This window comes from Saccopteryx bilineata, chromosome 1, assembly GCF_036850765.1.
Source record: "Saccopteryx bilineata isolate mSacBil1 chromosome 1, mSacBil1_pri_phased_curated, whole genome shotgun sequence".
NCBI lineage: Eukaryota > Metazoa > Chordata > Mammalia > Chiroptera > Emballonuridae > Saccopteryx > Saccopteryx bilineata.
The window spans coordinates 281,644,862-281,664,977 of NC_089490.1; the positions used below are offsets into that span (position 1 = coordinate 281,644,862).

The following is a 20,116-nucleotide window of genomic DNA, read 5'->3' on the forward strand; positions in this document are numbered from 1 at the left end:
ATCGAAATTACCATAAATTGACACTGTGACAGAGCAAAGCCTAGTAAGAGGAACCCACACCTGTCTCCTTATAACCCTCCTTCCCTATGAAACCTTTTATCACCAAAAACAAGTTATACAGATCTAAAGTTAACCAAACATTTGTAAACCACAATTCTAATTTATTATTGACCAAGTGTTTTAGTCCATTGGTTATAGATAAAGCAGTTTATAATTTATAATTAGAATTTAAAACAAAAATCTATGAAAAAGTCCTTAGACAGTATTTCTTTAATAATGAAAACCCATGTAAAATCCCCAAACACCATCTATGATTTTTAGCCTTTCCCTATTTTTTTCAAGTCAACTGAAACCTTTATCATGCTATTGCACCTGTTTTTATTTTTTCATGTTATTGTTTAATCTTTGTGCACATGCAAACACATTTTATAATTATAATCACAGTACTCAATATTTTATTAACTATAGCTTTCAATTATTATATGCTTACCATTTCTATATTATGAAATCTTTAATATTGTTGTTCATGGCTGCCTAATACCTCCTCCATAAGCAAAACAATATTATTGAAAATTTAGAACATTTTTTGTGCTATTAAATACATTTTTACATATACATTTTTTGTCTTTTCCTTGATATAGATTTCCAGGAGAGATAATAAAGATCAAAGCCTGTGAAACTTTTTGTGGCTCTTTTTCATTACTCCAGAAATTTGTGAGTAAATCTCTTACAAAAATCTCACCACAATTTACTTTTAGCTTTAATTTTTTTTTCTTGTAACAGGTATCAATTAGTATCTTATTATTAATTATCTGTGGAGTTGAACATTATATGTTCATTCTGTAGGATTACATAAATCGTCTATTCATCCATTCACATTCTTATCCCATTCTTCTATTTCCTTCTATTTTTTAAAAGATCTTTTTAATAGGCTGTTTGAACCATGAACATAAATCTCTTAATCTGACCTAAATGCAAAAAGGCAATAAAAGCAAAACCAGCACACACTTGCCCTGTTCCCGTAGAGAACTAGGCTGGCTGTCCCCAGAGCCACATGAACAGAAGAATAATACTTTCAAGGGAAATACCGATTGCTTATTCCAGTCAGTCCTGTGACATGAAGAAAGAAGAAAATGTACTCTTATGGATTTGATGGCCACATTTCATCAGGAAGTTATAAATTTTACTTTTAAATCAACAAGTAACTTCTCAACAAACACAGTGATTGGTCATTAATGATGAAACAGGTTAAATGTAATTAATCATCCAACTAAGGAGAGGGAAGACTATGCAACTCATTCATCATGACCCATCTGATTTACACGGCGTTCATCACTCAGGGAAGAGAAAGGTTATGATCATTTGTACACTACGTTTTTCAAAGTACTGGGTGGGGGACATGCCCCGTATCACTTGACATCACAGAGAAGGGCAACCCCACGGAGCACCCAGTGTTCGGGTGACTGAGTCGTCCTGAGGTCTACAGCAGCGATGTAATTCAGGTCCGTTCGGACTGGCTTCTTGTAGATAGGGCAGGAGTAAAACCGAAGATCTCTTAGAGCTACAAAAAATTCATAAAAGAAAACAACTTGGTGAATTTCTAATTTAAGCAACCCAAACAGTGCAAAGCCAAATGAAGGTTATTCCAAAGAGAAGTGGGTTTGGTAAAATGAGGGAAGTTCTCCCTGAGGTCAGTCAGTCCCTATATGTGAAGCATCCACTACTGCAGGTTTACAGTAGGGATAACAAGATACCCAGATATATTCAGGTTTATCCCATGGGCCTCTCATCCCATGTCCGTAACAGTCACCCTGCCCACATAACATGCCCATGCACCCGCACTGCTCCCTCCCTCTCCTGTCTACCTGTCAACTCATCGTTCCCCTCCACCCTTTCTCCTTTACTTCCCTACCAAACCTGGTGCTCTCACACCCTCTTTCTTCTCCCCTGAAAGCTTACATCTGGTGCAAGACACCTGTCCCTTTTAATCAAACATCCAAACCAGGACTCATTATTATTTCACTATTATTATTATTTCAAAATCCTGTTTTCAACCCTCTGTGACACAGTCCAAACCACATTTGAAATCACAAGACAAAGGCGGTTCCCCACTCCTGCCACGTGGCATGAGTTCTCCACATGTGTAGAGATTTATTTGTGGCTGGGAAGCAGAGTCCTGGAAGAGTTCAACTCCCTGAGATTCCATCCACCTTTCTAAAGTAGAGGCCTACTTGGAGTATCCAAAGCTCTCATGCCAGAAAGACAATCTGTGGATGGCCACCCTTCAGAGATCCTCTCTAATGTATTCTTCCCTAACCAAAGGCTCATTTTCTCTTCACCTTTGGGAACCCCATAATCAGGGACAGATCTAGGTCTTGTGGGGCCATAAACATACAATTTGGGGCAAAGGGTTCTTTAAGAAAAAGAGTACAAATTTACCCAAATACATAAGTAGGCTTTGGAGGAGCCTCTGCATTGAACAGCCTTGGAGTGTAAGCTTCATTAGCTTCTTGTTAAATCCATTCTGCCCTGAGTGGTTTATCTGCACATCTTACAACATCCATCTCAAAAGGCAGTATATTATTTCCCCTTCTCCTCCAGGTTATAAATTTCTTCAGGGCAGAAGCTGTGTCTGCACCCATCCTTGTACCCCTCTAGAAGGCTGACATTATAAATGACCCTCATATAACTACTGACATGAAAATAACTTTGTTTTGGTGAATTCGTGTTACAAACATGGGCACTGATACACGAAAACAGTAACTTTCTTAATGCAATTTTAATATATCAAAGTGACTGAATTTATTTCCCCCAAATAAGTTGCTCAATAATTCAGCTTTTCCTAACACATTACAGAAGCAAGGCACTATCAGAAGAAGTTGAAGTCTGATTTGTTGGCCCAATAAAACCTTCAACCTGTTGTGCTGTGTGTTTTTTTACCTTCACTATAATTAATTTTATTGGAAAAAGTTAAACATTTGAATATGATAGTATTATAGATAAGTTTCAATATAAAATAAATATTCTAAAGTAGTGATTCTTAGCCTGACCAGGCAGTGGCACAGTAAATAGAGCATCAGCCTGGGACGCAGAGGACCCAGGTTCGAAACCCCAAGGTGCCAGCTTGAATGTGGGCTCTGGCTTGAGAGCCAGCTCACCAGCTTGAGCACAGAGTCACTGGCTTGAGCATGGAATCATAAACATGACCCCATGGTTGCAGGCTTGAGCAAAAGGTCACTGGCACAGCTGGAGATCTCTGGTCAAGGCACATATGAGAAAGCAATCAATGAACAACTAAGGTGCCACAGTGAAGAATTGATGCATCTCTTCTCTCTCTCTTCCTGTCTGTCCCTATCTATCCCTCTCTCTGTCTCTCTTTTTCTCTTTTTCTCTTGCTAAACAACAAAAAAATAAAGTAGTGATTCTTAACCAGGTGCAACTTTACCCCCCGGGGGGGGTGATTTGTCAATATTTGGAGACATTTTTGGCCACCACAGCTGGGGAGGTGCTTCTGGCATCTAGTGGGCAAAGGCCAAGGATGCTGCTTACATCTGAATGTATAGGGTAATCCTGAGTCACCTGGACCAAAAATGTCAGTAATACCATGGTTGAAAAACCCTGTTCTAAACAGATATTTTTACAGCATTTTAAAACCATCTGTTTGCTTAATCACATGGAATTAATCATCAGAAACCACCTAAATTAATGTACCACCTAATTTTTAAATCTAGGCATTATTTTTTGAATTACCCATGGGAATACCACTTATAATAATTTAGCAAATCTATGAATATATGTGAATGACAGTATATTCTTTAAGAGCAGTCAATGCTAACTCTACTAATGCATATATTTAAACTCTTTAATCCTAGGATCTGTAACAAATACATCACTGCTCATTCTTCTGCATGAAAATCTGACTAACAGTCATTCAATAAGTCTTAAAGTAGGCCCGGGGAGTCTTACATTTGAACCAAATGATAATATAATAATTATACCTTGCAAGTATTTGATTACTTAGATTTTAATCCCCAGAAAAAAATAGAACTGGAAACTGTGGTATCCTTTTCAGTAAGCAGGTAAAAATTCTCTGAAACACTGATCCAACGTTATCTACATTTAATGGCTTCCAAACTGAAGGTGGCCATGCCAAGTCACAGCACGCAGCACACGCTGCAGCTTGATCAGAAGCCTCTGAGAATACGATCTCAGAGTGGAAGTGCTGACAGATGCTGAACACCCGCATAAACAGATGATTCCAAACCATTACGCCTGGTTAGACAAACAACTTTGAAGAAAAAATAAACATGCTTTGTAGGGAGAGCAAATCGGCTAAATATGTTTCAAGCCTTGGGCTCCAGAGGCGTGGAGAGGAGCAGTTGCCTGAATTGGTGAGCTATAGGCTTCCGGAGCCTAAAGCTTTAATAAAATGCCTTGGGGGAATTTCATTATCTAATTAGGTCATTTCACTCTTTAGACTACATTTTTCATCCAGACGTTATTATGGCATATATTCCTATCAATATCCAAAATAATCAAGTTCCATAAAGATCCCCTATGTAACCTATAAATCAATTATTTATTGAACCCTTCCTTTGCTAATAACACTTGAGTTATTAAATTGAACACTCTTACATATGCTATTTCTTTTCATCTTTCAATAAGCATGTGAGATAACATATCAATAGTAGCAATAATAATAAACTTATTTATTGTATGCTATGTGCTGGACGTCGTCAGAGTAATTCTCTCAACAACCCTATGAGCTGGGTACCATTAGGAAATCCATTTTACAGATAAGAAAGCTGGACCAAAGGGAGGCAGGTCACTGGGCCAGGGTTACAAAGTGGTAGGTGATGTGATAAGGACCAAACCTCGCCGGCATGGATCCAGAGCCTGCGCTCCTCATCTCATCAATGGCTGGGGCACACTGTGTGTACGCAGGAGCCTCTCTGTCTTTGCAGGAAGATGTGAAAATGAGCCAGAGATAACTAGATATCTGACTTCAATTCTTGGCATATCCAAGTCCCCTCCAAAGCCACATAAGTAATTACTGGGGTTATAAAACCAGGGGAGCAGTCCAAATATCCAGGTGCCTAGCTCATTGTCTTCTACCCAAGAACATGTGGCCCCCTGTAGGCAGCAGAGGTAACCCCCTGTAGCCTGAAGCATGAGGAGAGAGAGGCCAATGACTTCCCTTGAGCATAGGACAGAGGCTTTTAACATGTCTGCAGCACCATTTGCCTGAGAAAAATAAACTCATGACTTCAAAGTGCAAGAGACGTGTCCTCATTTTCAAGGTAGCCTTGATTTTCGAGAGCTCCATCCCAAACTGCCTAAATGCATGGACTTCAGCAGAACACTAACCATGGGAATTTCCGGAGATTTGAGTTCATCCCACAAGAGACACATGGGTTCTGACACTAGCTTGGGTAGGCAGGAATTACAGACAAATTACAGAATGTCTCTAAACCTTAATTTCTTCATCTGCAAAATCATGATATATCTTACACAGTTGTTGTAAAGACTAAATTAATATATGTAAATACCTGGCTTCATCTAATGTCTGGAATGTAGGAGATACCCAAGATGTTAGATTTCTATCCTTCCTCTACCCACGAACACTCACACACACACACTTACCTTTTCACTAAAACAAATTCCCCAGACTCATAGTCCTCATGACTTTGACAGAGTTCCAGGTTTACAAACGGAAAGGGATTAAATGCTGTGGGGCTCAGGAGTCAGGAGCTCTCCACTACCTGGTCACCCATGGCGCTATGCCCATGGCTAGCCCCACATCTGCAGTGTTGGATGGGGGCGGAGGACATGTGATAGGACATTCCTAGAAAAATGATTTCTCAGGCAGGAAATATCCTCATTAACTGCAGGGACCCTGAGCTCCTTCTCAAGCTCCTCCATGATCAGGGATACACATAAGTCTTGCTTTGTTCCCCTCAAAAGTAATCATGGTTTTCCTATCACATCAGCTACAGGGCTGCAGTTCATTCATAAGCATCACTGTCTACATAGCAAATCTGTTAAGGAAACAAATCTTTCCTATACCTGCTTCTTCTTAACTTCCTTTGAAAACAGAGGACCTGAGTTGTGTGGGTATTTTTAACCTCTTAGTGAATTGAGTAGTATTTGGGCAACTTTTTCATGACGTCCTAATAAGAAACATAAATAAAATAAACATTTGGGGATATAGCACTCATTTTTTAGAGTTCAAATAAATCTCTAGACATCTTTTTGAAAACTAATATACCAGTTCGGTATGTAAAATTCAATGATGAATTATTTAAACTGAAAATTGCCCTTCATGTTAACATAAAAACATTTCATTATAAGAATCTTAATTTTAAAATGTTGCACTTTTGTTGGAGTGTCCTTTGTCCATCAGCAATGCTACACTTCTTGATTTCAATGAGAACTCTATTCAATTATATATTTAAAAAAATGAATGAAAATTAGCCTAACCAGGTGGTGGCACAGTGGATAGAGCATCGACCTGGGATGCCAAGGACCCAGGTTCAAAACTTGGAGGTTGCCAGCTTAAGCACAGGCTCACCAACTTGAGTGCAGGGTCACTGGCTTGAGTGTGGGGTCATAGACATGAATAATAAGAATTAACTGTAAATGAACATTCTGATGTCATATAGTTCTTGTTCTATAAAGAAAACATACATGGTACACTAGGAGTGAAATAATTTAAGGGTTTAGGGAAGGGCTAGCTGAGGAGAGAACACTGATCTGGGACCCAAGTGACAGGAGGTGGCTCTGCTGGCATCCTGGAGCAGAGGTATGCTCACTGGCTTGAGCCCAAGGTCACTGGCTTGAGCAAGAGGTCACTAGCTCAACTGGAGTCCCACAGTCAAGGATCATATGAGAAAGCAATCAATGTGTTACAACAACAAAGTTGATGCTTGTCATCTCTCTCCTTTCCTGTTTGTCCCTGTCTGTCTCTCTCTTATTAAAAAATAAAAAAGGAAATTAAACTTATTGTATAAAAAGAACAACAACATTTTTTTTTGTTGTTTGTTTGTTTGTTTTTTCATTTTTCTGAAGCTGGAAACAGGGAGAGACAGTCAGACAGACTCCCGCATGCGCCCGACCGGGATCCACCCGGCACGCCCACCAGGGGCGACGCTCTGCCCACCAGGGGGCGATGCTCTGCCCATCCTGGGCGTCGCCATGTTGCGACCAGAGCCACTCTAGCGCCTGGGGCAGAGGCCACAGAGCCATCCCCAGCGCCCGGGCCATCTTTGCTCCAATGGAGCCTTGGCTGCAGGAGGGGAAGAGAGAGACAGAGAGGAAAGTGCGGCGGAGGGGTGGAGAAGCAAATGGGCGCTTCTCCTGTGTGCCCTGGCCGGGAATCGAACCCGGGTCCTCCGCACGCTAGGCCGACGCTCTACCGCTGAGCCAACCGGCCAGGGCACAACAACATGTTTTAATCACTAAACAAACACCTCCCCAACAACAAAGTTAATTGGCAAAACAAATTTCCACCAATTTCTATTGAAACAAACAAACAAAGAAGAAATAGAGAACTAAAGTTTTTCTTTTCTTTCTTTTATTTAATACTTTGAAATTTGAAATTAGTCATTTTTCCTTTGTTTATTTTACTCCCTGCCTCACCTACTGCTAATGAGACTCCCAAATGATTAACGCTCAGCAGGATGAAGCCAGTGCTTCTGGAAAAATCTATTCTTAACTAAAGAATTGTCTGTATCATACACTTATTACTTTATTACTCCCATGCTGAGATGTTCAATGTCATGTTGTAATAGATTTATACAGTTTAGTCACAAGAAATAAAAAAGTAACCCCTAACCACACATAAGAAAGATCTTCCTTTTATTTTATAAGGGAACCGTTTTTGCAACATGTTGACTAGTTGCAATGATAAGAAACAACAAAATTTCTAAAATATAATTTTTGGCTAAAAGAACATTTGACGATCATTTCTATAAAATAGTGACTGTCCCAGGACCTCACGCCGCCCTGAGAACCATTACACCTGAAGTCGTAGGCAGCATGCGTGCCTGATTCCAGGCAGACCATGCTGGCCTCTCAGATACAGCCAGGACATACTGAGCAATACCAGGGCCAAGAGCTGTGCTGAGCCCCCTCACACTTCTGTTCTCTCTCTATAGGCTCCTCTTCTTCATACGCCCTCTTTGTTCCACAAGCACAGCACATCTGTTGCTACCTCGTGGCTTCCTACTCTTGCTTCTGCTCCAAGATGCCAGCAGAGTCACTTCCTGTCACTTGAGTTCCAGATCAATGTTCTCCCCTCAGCGAGGCCTTCTTTGAACCCTTAAATTATTTCACCCCCTAGCGTACATGTTTGTGTTTTTTGTAGAACAAGAACTATATGGCATCAGTATGTTCATTTACAGTCGATTCTCATTATTCATGGGACTTGCACATACAAAGTCCCCATGAACACTGAATTGGGGACCACGGAACCTGTGTTCCTGGGGGAAATATGGGGTTAGGCTCCTGAGAGGCTCTGGCCACATTTTCATCAACTGCCAACCAATTCATAATCTTGTTTGAAGTGTGTTTCTACTGAAAGACACCTTTTTAATGCACATGGCTGATTCATTAACATTGACCTCAAGGCCAGCAGCACTGTCACTCTTGCCTACATGAAGCATATCTAACACACCTATTTTTACTGTAGGGCACATGGTAGCCTTCTTGCACTCGGGACACCAGACAAAACTTGAGCACCATGCCTGGGCATTCCAGATAGCAAAACGTACACAAATGTGAAAATGTAGCACTGAACAGATCTCCAAAGGGACACCTGTTTACAGCAGAGACAGTGTCTCTTAACCAACTTCGGCTGGGGTCACACGTGGGGAGCCTCAAAGTTCCCATTGCTTGGTGCATGTCTGTGAATGCCCACGGAAGCACCACGGCACTGATTTGGGGCAGGAGGGGTACAAATACATATTGCCAGTAAATGAGTTCATAGATACAGAATCCATAAGTAACAAGAACTGACTACATTAGCTTCTTTTTCAGCTCCCCTTCCCTTTTGAGTTTTATAACAATTTTTTCCACTAGGACCAAAGTAGTGTGGCCCAGATGACCAATACCAGAGAAATATCCATGGAATGGCTGAGTGAGCTGATGCTGTTTCCCTCTGCCCAGGAAAATCTCTCCCTGCGCCCCAGCACACGTGTTCTGGTCCTCCAGAGCACATTTCAGAAGCATCCACACTACCTGCCAGGCACAGCTGTGCTCTCTTTCTAGGCTTCCTGAGCATCTTGGCTGTATGTTTTCACAATACGTATTAAATTCTGTTTTACTTACACATCAGTTTCAGTCCTTTGTGGGCTGAACCTGTTTCATAGTTCCCTTTGTGTCCCCTGCACTTGAGCCCAAGGCTGGTATATATTAGGCATATGGCCAGTGTTTGCTTAAAAGATACTCATGGTTTACAAACTCTCTGCCCTTGACCCAGGTTTTCAATGGATATTCATTTAAGGGATGGGGATACTAAAAGATGTTTTTTTTAAAGACATATTTCATCTCTTGTTTGAGGAAAAATCTTTTATTTCCATCACAAAATTATCATTTCCTTGGAATCCACCATCACAGCTACCTCTAAAGTTTATAGCTCCTAGTCATCATTTTACCGTGTGCATGCATGTGTGTGTGACATTGTACATTTTAAGTACAATTTTTAATTAAAAATAAAATAAATTTTGCCCCGGCCAGATAGCTCAGTTGGTTAGAGCATTGTCCTGAAGCTCAGAGGTTGCTGGTTCAATTCCCAGTCAGGGCACATAGATGTTCCTGTCACCTTCTCTGTCCCTCTCTAAAGTCAATAATTTTTTAAAAAAAAAAACTTAAAAGTAAAATAAATTTTAATAAAATAAAGTGAACAGGAAAATCCCATGTGTGCTAAAAGGCAATTATTGCTGAGTAAAACACAACAACTAAAGCATCCAGAGACATCAAGATAACTACTTTTTAAAGTAGAACCACAGGTGTGCTTCGAAGAGTGTTATTACATTCATAGGATGAAATATGAATCCAGCAACTTATTTACCACTAGCTGCTGGATTAAGCTAAATGCCCCTGAATTCAATCTGGTTTTCATCACCAAGTCAGATCTCCAAGCTGGTGGAGCCACCACCTCCACGGAGCCCTGGGTAGTCCCGCCTGAAAAGCCTTTGGTCTCCCACATGCCTCACTTTATCATCTTCATCCTCCCGAAGCTAGTCAAGGCCCAACTGCCCTGACCACTTCGGCCCACTGCCATCTCCCCCTGAGCTAACACCACTTATTAACTATTTCAAACACTTGTGTCTTACCTCATCAGCTAACATTTTATGAGTATCTATATATATTTTATCTGCTTTGTTAGATAGACAAGAGTTACCTAGAACTATTGCCTCCACAGTAGCACTCCAGAAAGTGCCTAGTGGTCAATAAATAGTCATTAAATATCAGTAAAGCTAGTTTATAAAAGCGTTAAATCCTTATTACATAATAACAAAAATAGCAAGATCCTGGGTTTATAATGCCATTCAATTCAATAATACCAGCCATCCCCAAATGCAAAAGAAAGCTTACCATTGTTTTCTGCATAAATCCTTATGACCGGCATTAGCTCAAAGAGCACTTTCGGTTTAGCCTCAATGAGTCTTATGTTCCTCTTGTCCCAGCCAGCACCTTCTAGATATAAGCCATAGATGTAAACACCCTCTGTGGGAGGGGCAGAAATGTCATCCTTCATCCATTTAGTGACTTCGTTGCAAAGCACCATGTTGTCCAGAGCCCAGCCTTTATTGGCCCGAGTTATCTCCTACTCCAGGCAAGAAAAGCAAAAGATGAAATTAGCAGAAGTTTGTATATACAAAGCATAAATGACAATGCATCCCCAAATGACTGTAATTCAAAGTAACTAGAATAGTACTTAAACTTAAGAAGATTCTTTCAGAACCAATACCTGGGTCCCAAGTTAACCACTTGCACATATGTGTGTATATAAATATATATATATAAATCAATATATATATCTGATATCAAATTTATATATATATAAATCAAATATAAATATAACAAATAAAGGTTCTGAAATTCAAGTTAGCAGCCTGAGAACAAGTTGCTAGATTTATGTTCAAGACAATGTAACAGCTAGCAACCATAAGGGACAGTCATTCTCTGTCTTATTATATTCTTTAAGACCATAATGAAAGAAGAGAACCTTCTACAGGAAAATTATAATAACACAACAGGTGCATATCAGAGCCATTACCTGTCGCATTGCAGTTAAAAATCCTTGAGGGTTAAAAAAGCCTGTCATCCAGAAGCAGTGAGGCCGGCCATTGAAAATCCACGAGGTAAACTGACAGTTTCTTTCTATAAGTTCAGTAAACCAGAAACCCAAAGTACTTGAAATCCATGATGCCTAAATGCATATATTAAAACAATTAATACAGGTTTAATTTTGTTCTCTAACTGGCTATGTTCACACACACAAAAATATGATGAAATACCAACTTCACTTTTAGAATTTAAAAGTGTTCAAGACATGAATCCCCTGGGGTTCTGAAATTTGAGATTTCAAATGATCCTTCCTCCTGAAGACATGATAGAATCAGCTAATCATCACACGAATACCAGATCGATTGGGAGCTCAGATGCTGCCTAAGATGGCTGCTGTCGATAGAATCAACTTCCACTTTCTGACACATTCAGCACCAATTCTGCTCTAAAGCAATTCAAACAACTATTAAATTTAACCGGCTTCAATTATTTTTCTTCGGTTACATTTTCAATAGATATGTCATAAAACAGGATCTCTACATAAATGTGCTCATAGTCTAATCAACACTTTAAAATATATTCTGTGGATAACAAGTTGTATAAGTCTTTCTCCATTTATCATTTTTAATTGAGGCAAACAATTATTTTCTGAAGTTTTTGTCCCTTAGGGTTTACTTTGATTTCCTCTGGTGAAGGAGCAGAAATGAAAACACAGGTCCCTTAACTACCAACAAATTAATTGCATTCCTTGCCTTAACATTACACCTGAATTCACACGTGGAGTGTCTGTCATTACAATTGGCATGGATATGTCATGTCAGTAGCTGTACTGGTGGGTATCTCTGAATTATGTTTTATAACTATTTTACTGTAATTGCAATATTTTATGTATGAATACATGTAGTGATCAATGTAGATAAATATACCACTTGAATGTCAAATACCTTTCAAAGAATTAATTTTCCTATTTCTCAAAAGGAACTGAGATTCCAAAGTCTGATAGTATGTATGTATATTGAATAGAATAGAAATCTGTATAATAAAATCATAATTTAAACATTAGGTAACTCGTTCTATTCCATATTGATAGATGTGGTAACTAAATGAGATGTGTTTACACCACATCTGATCTGAGGCCACAGGGACCCATTCATGAGAGGGTCCTCCTAGCAAGGATCTCATGGCCCCGCAGGCGCTGATCACGCTGGCTTTGTTGGTTTAGTGGGTAACAGAACAGCAGCCAATCACCAGGCAGGTTCTCTTACTGTCACTGTCAATAAGGAGAGGCAATTCAGGCAGAAAACTCTTTGGCCTTGGCAATGAATGTACTGAAGGTGAAAAAAGAAAAAAAGGAGTCTGGTCAAAGCTGATTCTGAGTTTCTAAGCTGTGTGACTAAAGCGATGAATAGTACTGTCATCAAGAAAGATGGAGAAGTCGATAGGAAGGGCACTCCTCAGGTCCCTGATGCTGCCTGTGGGACCTGCTGCCTTAGGATCTTCCAAAGCTCCAGGTGAGACGTCGGAGGCTCGGGTGGAGTCTCTTCTGAAAGACCATCAAGTCTAATCCCCTTTCCATTTGCCTGAGACCTCCAAAAGACCAAGCCCCCAATCACCCTGTGACCCAATCTCATCTCTAGATTCTGCCTTTTGTACATCTTCCAATTCTCACAAAGTCAGCAGTGGAACTGAGGATAATAATAATTCCCACTTTACAGACAGGAAACTCAGCCACAGCAAGACAAGTAGCTTACCTGGGGTTGCACAGCTTGGATATGGGATTCCGGCTCCAGAATTCAGTTCATAACCCATTTACTGCATTTATGTGTTTTCATTAATCATTCCTGGTGACACCAGGGTCCATGTGAATGACCCATTTATACCCTACCTTTTTATTTCATGAACTCTGATCTCTAACAATCCATTCAATTCACCCAGCCCCACACTCGAACTTTAAATCTTATCATCACCAAACACTGTCCTCTTGGGCAAAGCACATTATCTCGCCCTAAGGAGAGAGGGCTCCATTTACATAACACTTCAGGCACCTTATCCCCTCACTCCCCTCAGTCCGAGGAGGTAAAGAAGGGTATCTGACTTGGGGGAGGTGGCACTGCAGAGATAGTTTGTGCTCCTCCAACATCCTGCATGTCCCCCTACACCTCTCCCTCTCCCGTGCGGTTACGCTGGGTCCACACATCTATTCTGACCCGTGAAGATGATCCCAGTGTACCTTGTCCATTGCTCCCTTCCCCTGACTGTGATGACTTTGGAGGCCACCTGGTAGCACAACCACCACAAGATGGTGAGACCCCCATCAGATGGATCCCTCGGTAACTGTGGGGAACCAAGGACCCACCCAACTTGTGGAAGAGAAATAGAAGCAACAGAAGCCTCCAAAATATGTGTCAACAGATCAGCATGGAGACAGCAGGTGGTTAGTAAAGTCCTATCAGCAGTGGGAAACATGGAGATGCATGTTCAGAAACCTAGCCCCTTTGTCTCTTTCTTTTGGGGCTGAGATGCCTGCATGGAGAACACTAGTCTCATAAGATGTCACTACAGGGAAGCCCTATGGACACCTTGCTTTTGGACTTCCACCTCTAGAACTGTGCGATAATAAATTGCTGTTGTTTCAACCATGCCGTCTGTGGTAGTTCATTAAGCATCCACAGAAAACTAATACATCTCTCATTGTACTTGCCTAGCAAAGCCCAACATGGCACGACCTCAATCACCCGCCTTCCCCAGGCCTGGTCCCAGTCAGCTGAGTGCGCCTGCAGGAAACTGTACAACTGCTCAGAGCTGATTCACTCTGTGTTCACGACTTCAGCCTGCAAGTGGGTAGAGCTGTCACATTTCTCTACCTGCCATCTAGCCCAGTTTCCTCCTCCTACTGAACCTTCAGAAAGGGTAGGTCATTTGCATTTCTGAAGGGGAGTAGAGGTGAAAACCTGGGAGCAGGAGCTTTGAGAGAGAGCTGAGTCAAGTACTTGATGAGTTCCTACTGAGGGTGCAGAGTCACCCAGGTGATGGCGTGGTCGGGGGAGCATAAGCATATGGCAGATCCAATTTCTCCGGAAATACAGGACAGAAATACAGCAACACCCCAACCCGTTCCCAGGTCTTTTCTCCACCACAATTAATAGCAAGTTCACTTACATCTCTCCACAAAATGCACCTGCATATGACACACACACACAGAGGCTTAAATATAGAACAAAATTCTATGTCATTTAGGCTTCATCCCCTAAAATACACCTGTTGTTCTCCTTAAAAAGATACTTGGGTCCTCATTTTACTTTTCCAAGGTGAAAATTATTTTTTAAAACCATATTTGTCATTTGGTACAATTACCAACAGGTAGTCAGTAAGCATACTTATTACCTTGAGACCTATATACTCACATGTCCACAAATAAGGGGAGAATAAAACCTTTATACCTGGTGTGACTTCTGATATGTGTGTATATCTCAGAATGTTCCCTCCTATGAAATGAGAATCATGGGCTTTGAAGCCCAAGGGCTTGGGTTGCAGTTCTGATTCTTGGACAACTTGAGTGTGTGATCTGAGAAAAGATTTAACCTCTCCCAACCTCAAGGTCCTTACCTGTAAATTGAGGGCAATAAAATATAAGCTTTGAATGAAATAATGTATGTAAATTGCCCAGTAGAGCACCTGATATGTAGGAGATACTAAATAATTCCCTCCCCTACCTACAATCTAAAAATACAGGACTATAAGGAGATTAGCCCCTAATCAAAAGAATACTTGGAAGTATATTATCCTTAAGTGCTTTCAGCTTGCCAATTACAACTGTTCACAACAATAAAGTGAGTAGGCAGGATAAGAGCAGGCTAAAACGTACTTTTTTCCACTGAGCAGGAACTCTGGCATCAAACATGCAATTCAGTGCATCTTGAAGATTTTCACTCATGATGATGGTGCCGTCGATGGCCAGCTTTAGCTCAGTCAGGGTGCTGCGTACCAGGGTGAGGACCCTTTGCATTCTGTCTATCTCCTGCCTGAGGAAAATGTTCATCGGCTGGAATGGCCCCATCTTCTGCAGCCTCTCTCTTACCTGCCACAGAGAAATTCCAACATGTTAAACATAAGACGGCTATTACTGTTAATGTAACTGAGGCTTCTGAAAAGTCCTCAGATTTTATAATTCCATAAACGGTAAGTTAGCTTTTATTTTATTTTTTTTATTGCCAGAAAACACAGAAGAAATGAGAATGGAAACATCTATTAGATGAATAGCCAATTTTTCATCCCACATGAGGGAAAACAAGAAGCCACTAATTCACAGAATAATATAAAATGCATGACCACAACCACTCAGGCTTCTAAACAGCAACCGCACTTTTTGAGAAATAGTCACTTGCTGCCATTCTAAGATTTGCAAACACACAGATGGGTATACACAAACAGACAGGTACACATCCATGACCAATCTGCTGGCTGCCACAAAGAACACGTATTTTCAAAGCTTTCCGTCTTCCATCAAAGAATCCACTCATGTATCCATCTATCCACACAATCATTTTCATCTTACAAGTATCTATTGAGACTCCTCTATAAAACCCTTTCCAGGCTGAGCTGCGTTTTCCTGGGGTAGAACTGAGAGATTCAGCAAAAGGAGGGAGACGTTTCTAAACTCCATTACTTACCATTTTTATTTATTTAATTATATCAATATTTTTAGATATTTTTAATGCTTCAAAAATACTTCAACCACTGCTAAACAGGAATGACCTGTTTCCTGATGTATAATGAAAGGTGTGGATGAAAGTTGCTGGCGATGTTAATTTTCTTCAAGCAAGCCACCGGATTCTTCCTAGGGTAATTATCCTTTGGCACTAGGTCCCTGAGTTCAGTCTATAGCACTAGCGTCGACATGGCCCATTCATGGAAAACAATAGGATGCTAAAGAAATGAAATACTGCAGGCTTTCTTTTGAAAACAGGTGGAAAGGGGACAATATGTAAAGAAATTGGTGGGCTTGTGACAAAAGCATCCCACATTTAGTCCAGGTCATCTCTTAAGACAACTTTTTCATCAGATGTTTAAAAATGTTACCAGGGTAAATCTTCTCACAATTTGCTAAAACATTTAAAAATTTACTTTTCATAATCATAAAATTGCTTAGAAGTTAGCTGCGTATTAAAAAGACATATCAATGTTTAAAAGCCATGAGATAAAGAGACTGCAAAGAGTTAATGAGAAAAATACTGACTCCCTGGAATTGAGAATGCCTAAATTTTTAAGTGTACATTAAGTTACAACATTCACATCCAATCTCCTTATTATTTATATTTTGAAATGATCACATTTATAGATTCAAAACCTTCTTTTCCTGGTTTTTCAGGAAGTAAATTTTTTAAATAATTTTTTTTTTATTTTCAGAAAAATAATGTTTGCCCTCCTTCTTCATTTCTCCAACCACACAGACACACCCACAGCTGACATTCTGTCAGAATTTCAACTCACTTCGAATGGGCCATAGTCAGGGGGAAGCTTCTCCAGCATGTCATCAGCCAGCCGGGCCACCACAGCCTCCCGAGTCTCATCCCCTCCACCAGAGCTGTCCTTGGGTTGGATGCCCAGGATGGTGTCCAGCACGTCCTTGGCCAGCTTGCTCTGGTAGGTGATGTCAGCATTGGGGTGCAGCCCGAAGACCTCAGGGCTGTCGTAGGTGGGCAGACTCTGAACAACAATTACCCTGGTGAGCACAGACTGCTGACATAAGTACCCATTAAATTATACTGTCTTAGAGAAGAAACATGTTTTTCTTAAGATAGGCATTTAAAAGAGATGTCTCATTCATATCAGGCTACCATCTCAATAATCCAATAATTTCTTCAGAAAAAGACATCAAAAGTTGCCTTGAGCCTGACCTGTGGTGGCGCAGTGGATAAAGCGTCGACCTGGAAATGCTGAGGTCGCCGGTTCGAAACCCTGGGCTTGCCTGGTCAAGGCACATATGGGAGTTGATGCTTCCAGCTCCTCCCCCCTCCTCTCTCTCTCTCTCTCTCTCTCTCTCTCTGTCTCTCTTTCTCCCTCTCTCTCTCTCCTCTCTAAAAATGAATAAATAAAATTTAAAAAAATAATAATATTTAAAAAAAAAGTTGCCTTGAAAAAAATTTAACATTGAGAAACATAACAGACCCATTGTGATTTCATGGCTGCACCTCTAGCAAATATAATCATGGAGATCTGTCTTGTCTTATAACACGGAAGACAGAAAGGGGGCCACGGATTGGTGTTTTGTTTTCTGAAGGCCCAATCTAATTAAAGCAGGTTGTTCAAATGAATGTTGGAAAATTAATGGTAACTATGTTTTTAAGATACCAGAAAGTGACAGTTTTAGCAATTAGGGTCCAAAAAAAGGGAATTTTATTCTCCTGGGGAGAAAGAGAATAGGAAAGAGAGAAATGTTGATAGAGCCACAGAGTTAGTGAGGAAAACAGCAAGAGATAGAGGCAAGAGACAGAAGCAGAATATGCAGGTAAAACTCCTCAGCTGTCTGAAAAGAACCCTCACCTGAAATCTGACATACATTTCTGGGTGTGAATTGTACGCTAAACTTTACTGTTGTCTTATCATATTTCCCCTTCCTTTCTACTCTATTATTTTATTCCTTTTTATGTCTTCTTATGAGCGACCTCAAGTTCATTGTGAAATGAAATGTATATAAATAAACACATGTACAGACATATCTAAATTTATACCTTCACAGGCACTTTCTTATTCAGTGTGAATGATTTAGAGACACATATAGCACAATTAAGGCACATATATTTGTTGATTTGAGTTACTGAAAGGATAGAGGTGATTATATATGATAAACTCATCACATTTATTTATCACAGAACCTCTAAATCAACTAATAAATTTAGCCCTTTGGAGCTGCTGTGCTTTAGTTTGTTCACTCTGAGATAAATCTTAGAGGCAAAAGAGATAGCTAAATAATGATCTAATGAATTCAAGGTATAGAGACAGAAAGGGTAGGTACCTTGAAACACAAACCAATTTTCTTCTCCAAATTTCCTGTCAAAAATCTATCATATTATTAGAGCAGTATTTCTCAATCAGGGGTGATTTTACATCCCCTCCGCTCAGGGGCATTTGGCCAAATCTAGAGACATTTTTGGTTGTCACAACTGGGTAGGGGATGCTACTGATATCTAGTGAGGAAAGGCCAGGGGTGCTGCTAACCACTTTCCCATCTCCTCTCCCATTACAAAGAAGTATCTGGCCTGAATGAGGAAGCTCTTAGACAATGGACTCCTGCACAAAGCCATACACCGTTCATTAGGCCAGGGTTCAGGAACAGATGTCACAAAATAAGGCAAGTGTGTTGAAAAATAGAACAGACTGTATCTAGAGGCTGCCTCTGCCCTATTACCACAGGTAACTGAAGCCCCACAAATTCACCAGCGAATCTGTGTTGGTTCCCCAATTTTAATCTACTCAATCTATCATCTCCCCAAAGTATGCTCTTCACTAAAGCATTGAAAGGAGGTGGGACCTCACACCTGTTATTAGCTGTTATTAGCAAGACAGGTAATAGCAAATGTTGGAGAGGCTGTGGAGAAAAAGGAACCCTCATACACTGTTGGTGGGAATGTAAAGTAGTACAACCATTATGGAAGAAAGTATGGTGGTTCCTCAAAAAACTGAAAATAGAACTACCTTATAACCCAGAAATCCCTCTACTGGGTATATATCCCAAAAACTCAGAAACATTGATACGTAAAGACACATGCAGCCCCATGTTTATTGCAGCATTGTTCACAGTGGCCAGGACATGGAAACAACCAAAAAGCCTGTCAATAGATGACTGGATAAAGAAGATGTGGCACATATACACTATGGAATACTACTCAGCCATAAGAAATGATGACATCGGAACATTTACAGCAAAATGGTGGGATCTTGATAACATGATACGAAGCGAAATAAGTAAATCAGAAAAAAACAGCAACTGTATTATTCCATACGTAGGTGGGACATAATAGTGAAACTAAGAGACATTGATAAGAGTGTGGTGGTTACGGGGGGGAGGGGAGAATGGGAGAAGGAAAGAGGGTGGGGAGGGGCACAAACAAAACAAGATAGAAGGTGACAGAGGACAATCTGACTTTGGGTGGTGGGTATGCAACATAATTGAACGACAAGATAACCTGGACTTGTTATCTTTGAATATATGTATCCTGATTTATTGATGTCACCCCATTAAAAAAATAAAATTATTAAAAAAAAGAAAGAAAGAAAGGAGGTGGGAGAGGGCATTCATACAAAGCACACACAGAGAACAAATATAAACATTTCAATCAATAGGTAAATATGAACGCATGAAGAAAGCATCTATGGTGAAAGGTTTAAAACATATCACTGTTAAAATTTATACTAAAGGGAGTAAATATAGAATCAATAAAATAACCAAAAGGTTAAATGCTGAAGATATTTACTTTATGCATAAAATTCTGACATTAACAAACCTGGATATAATGAAGATAGCTATCCACTGTGTTGCATTTTGGAATACTGTATCCTTGGTAAAAGCTGAAATCTTGTCCAAACATATTTTCACTGAACCAAACCTTAGCAAATGTGTTCAGCAATCTTTTATCATAGTCATCAGTGACTCGGCCACCATACTGAATCTCCCCAATCATGTAGCAGATGGTGGTCCAGGAGACGCCCTGAGAAAATTTATAGAACAAGTGTGTAGAACTGATTACTGTCTCATTGTTCTTTTCCCTACCAAGTAACACCCACACGTTCATTGTTATCTATGTTCTTCATTCATTCATCCATA

General features: G+C 40.2%; 1 protein-coding gene across 3 annotated transcripts in view; it reads right to left on the minus strand.

Annotated features, from left to right (window-relative positions):
• Positions 1-336: 336 nt before the first annotated feature.
• DNAH5 (dynein axonemal heavy chain 5) overlaps positions 337-20,116 on the minus strand; it is a 326,976-nt gene continuing 307,196 nt past the window's right edge. For all 3 annotated transcript variants that reach the window (XM_066243771.1, XM_066243781.1, XM_066243766.1), the window contains 6 exons: positions 19,797-20,000; positions 16,783-16,998; positions 15,158-15,370; positions 11,282-11,434; positions 10,597-10,828; positions 337-1,561 (listed from right to left, as the gene is read on the minus strand). In XM_066243771.1, coding sequence (XP_066099868.1) covers positions 1,410-1,561; positions 10,597-10,828; positions 11,282-11,434; positions 15,158-15,370; positions 16,783-16,998; positions 19,797-20,000 — 1,170 coding nt within the window. In that variant the 3' untranslated portion in view covers positions 337-1,409. The remainder of the gene's footprint in view (positions 1,562-10,596; positions 10,829-11,281; positions 11,435-15,157; positions 15,371-16,782; positions 16,999-19,796; positions 20,001-20,116) is intronic.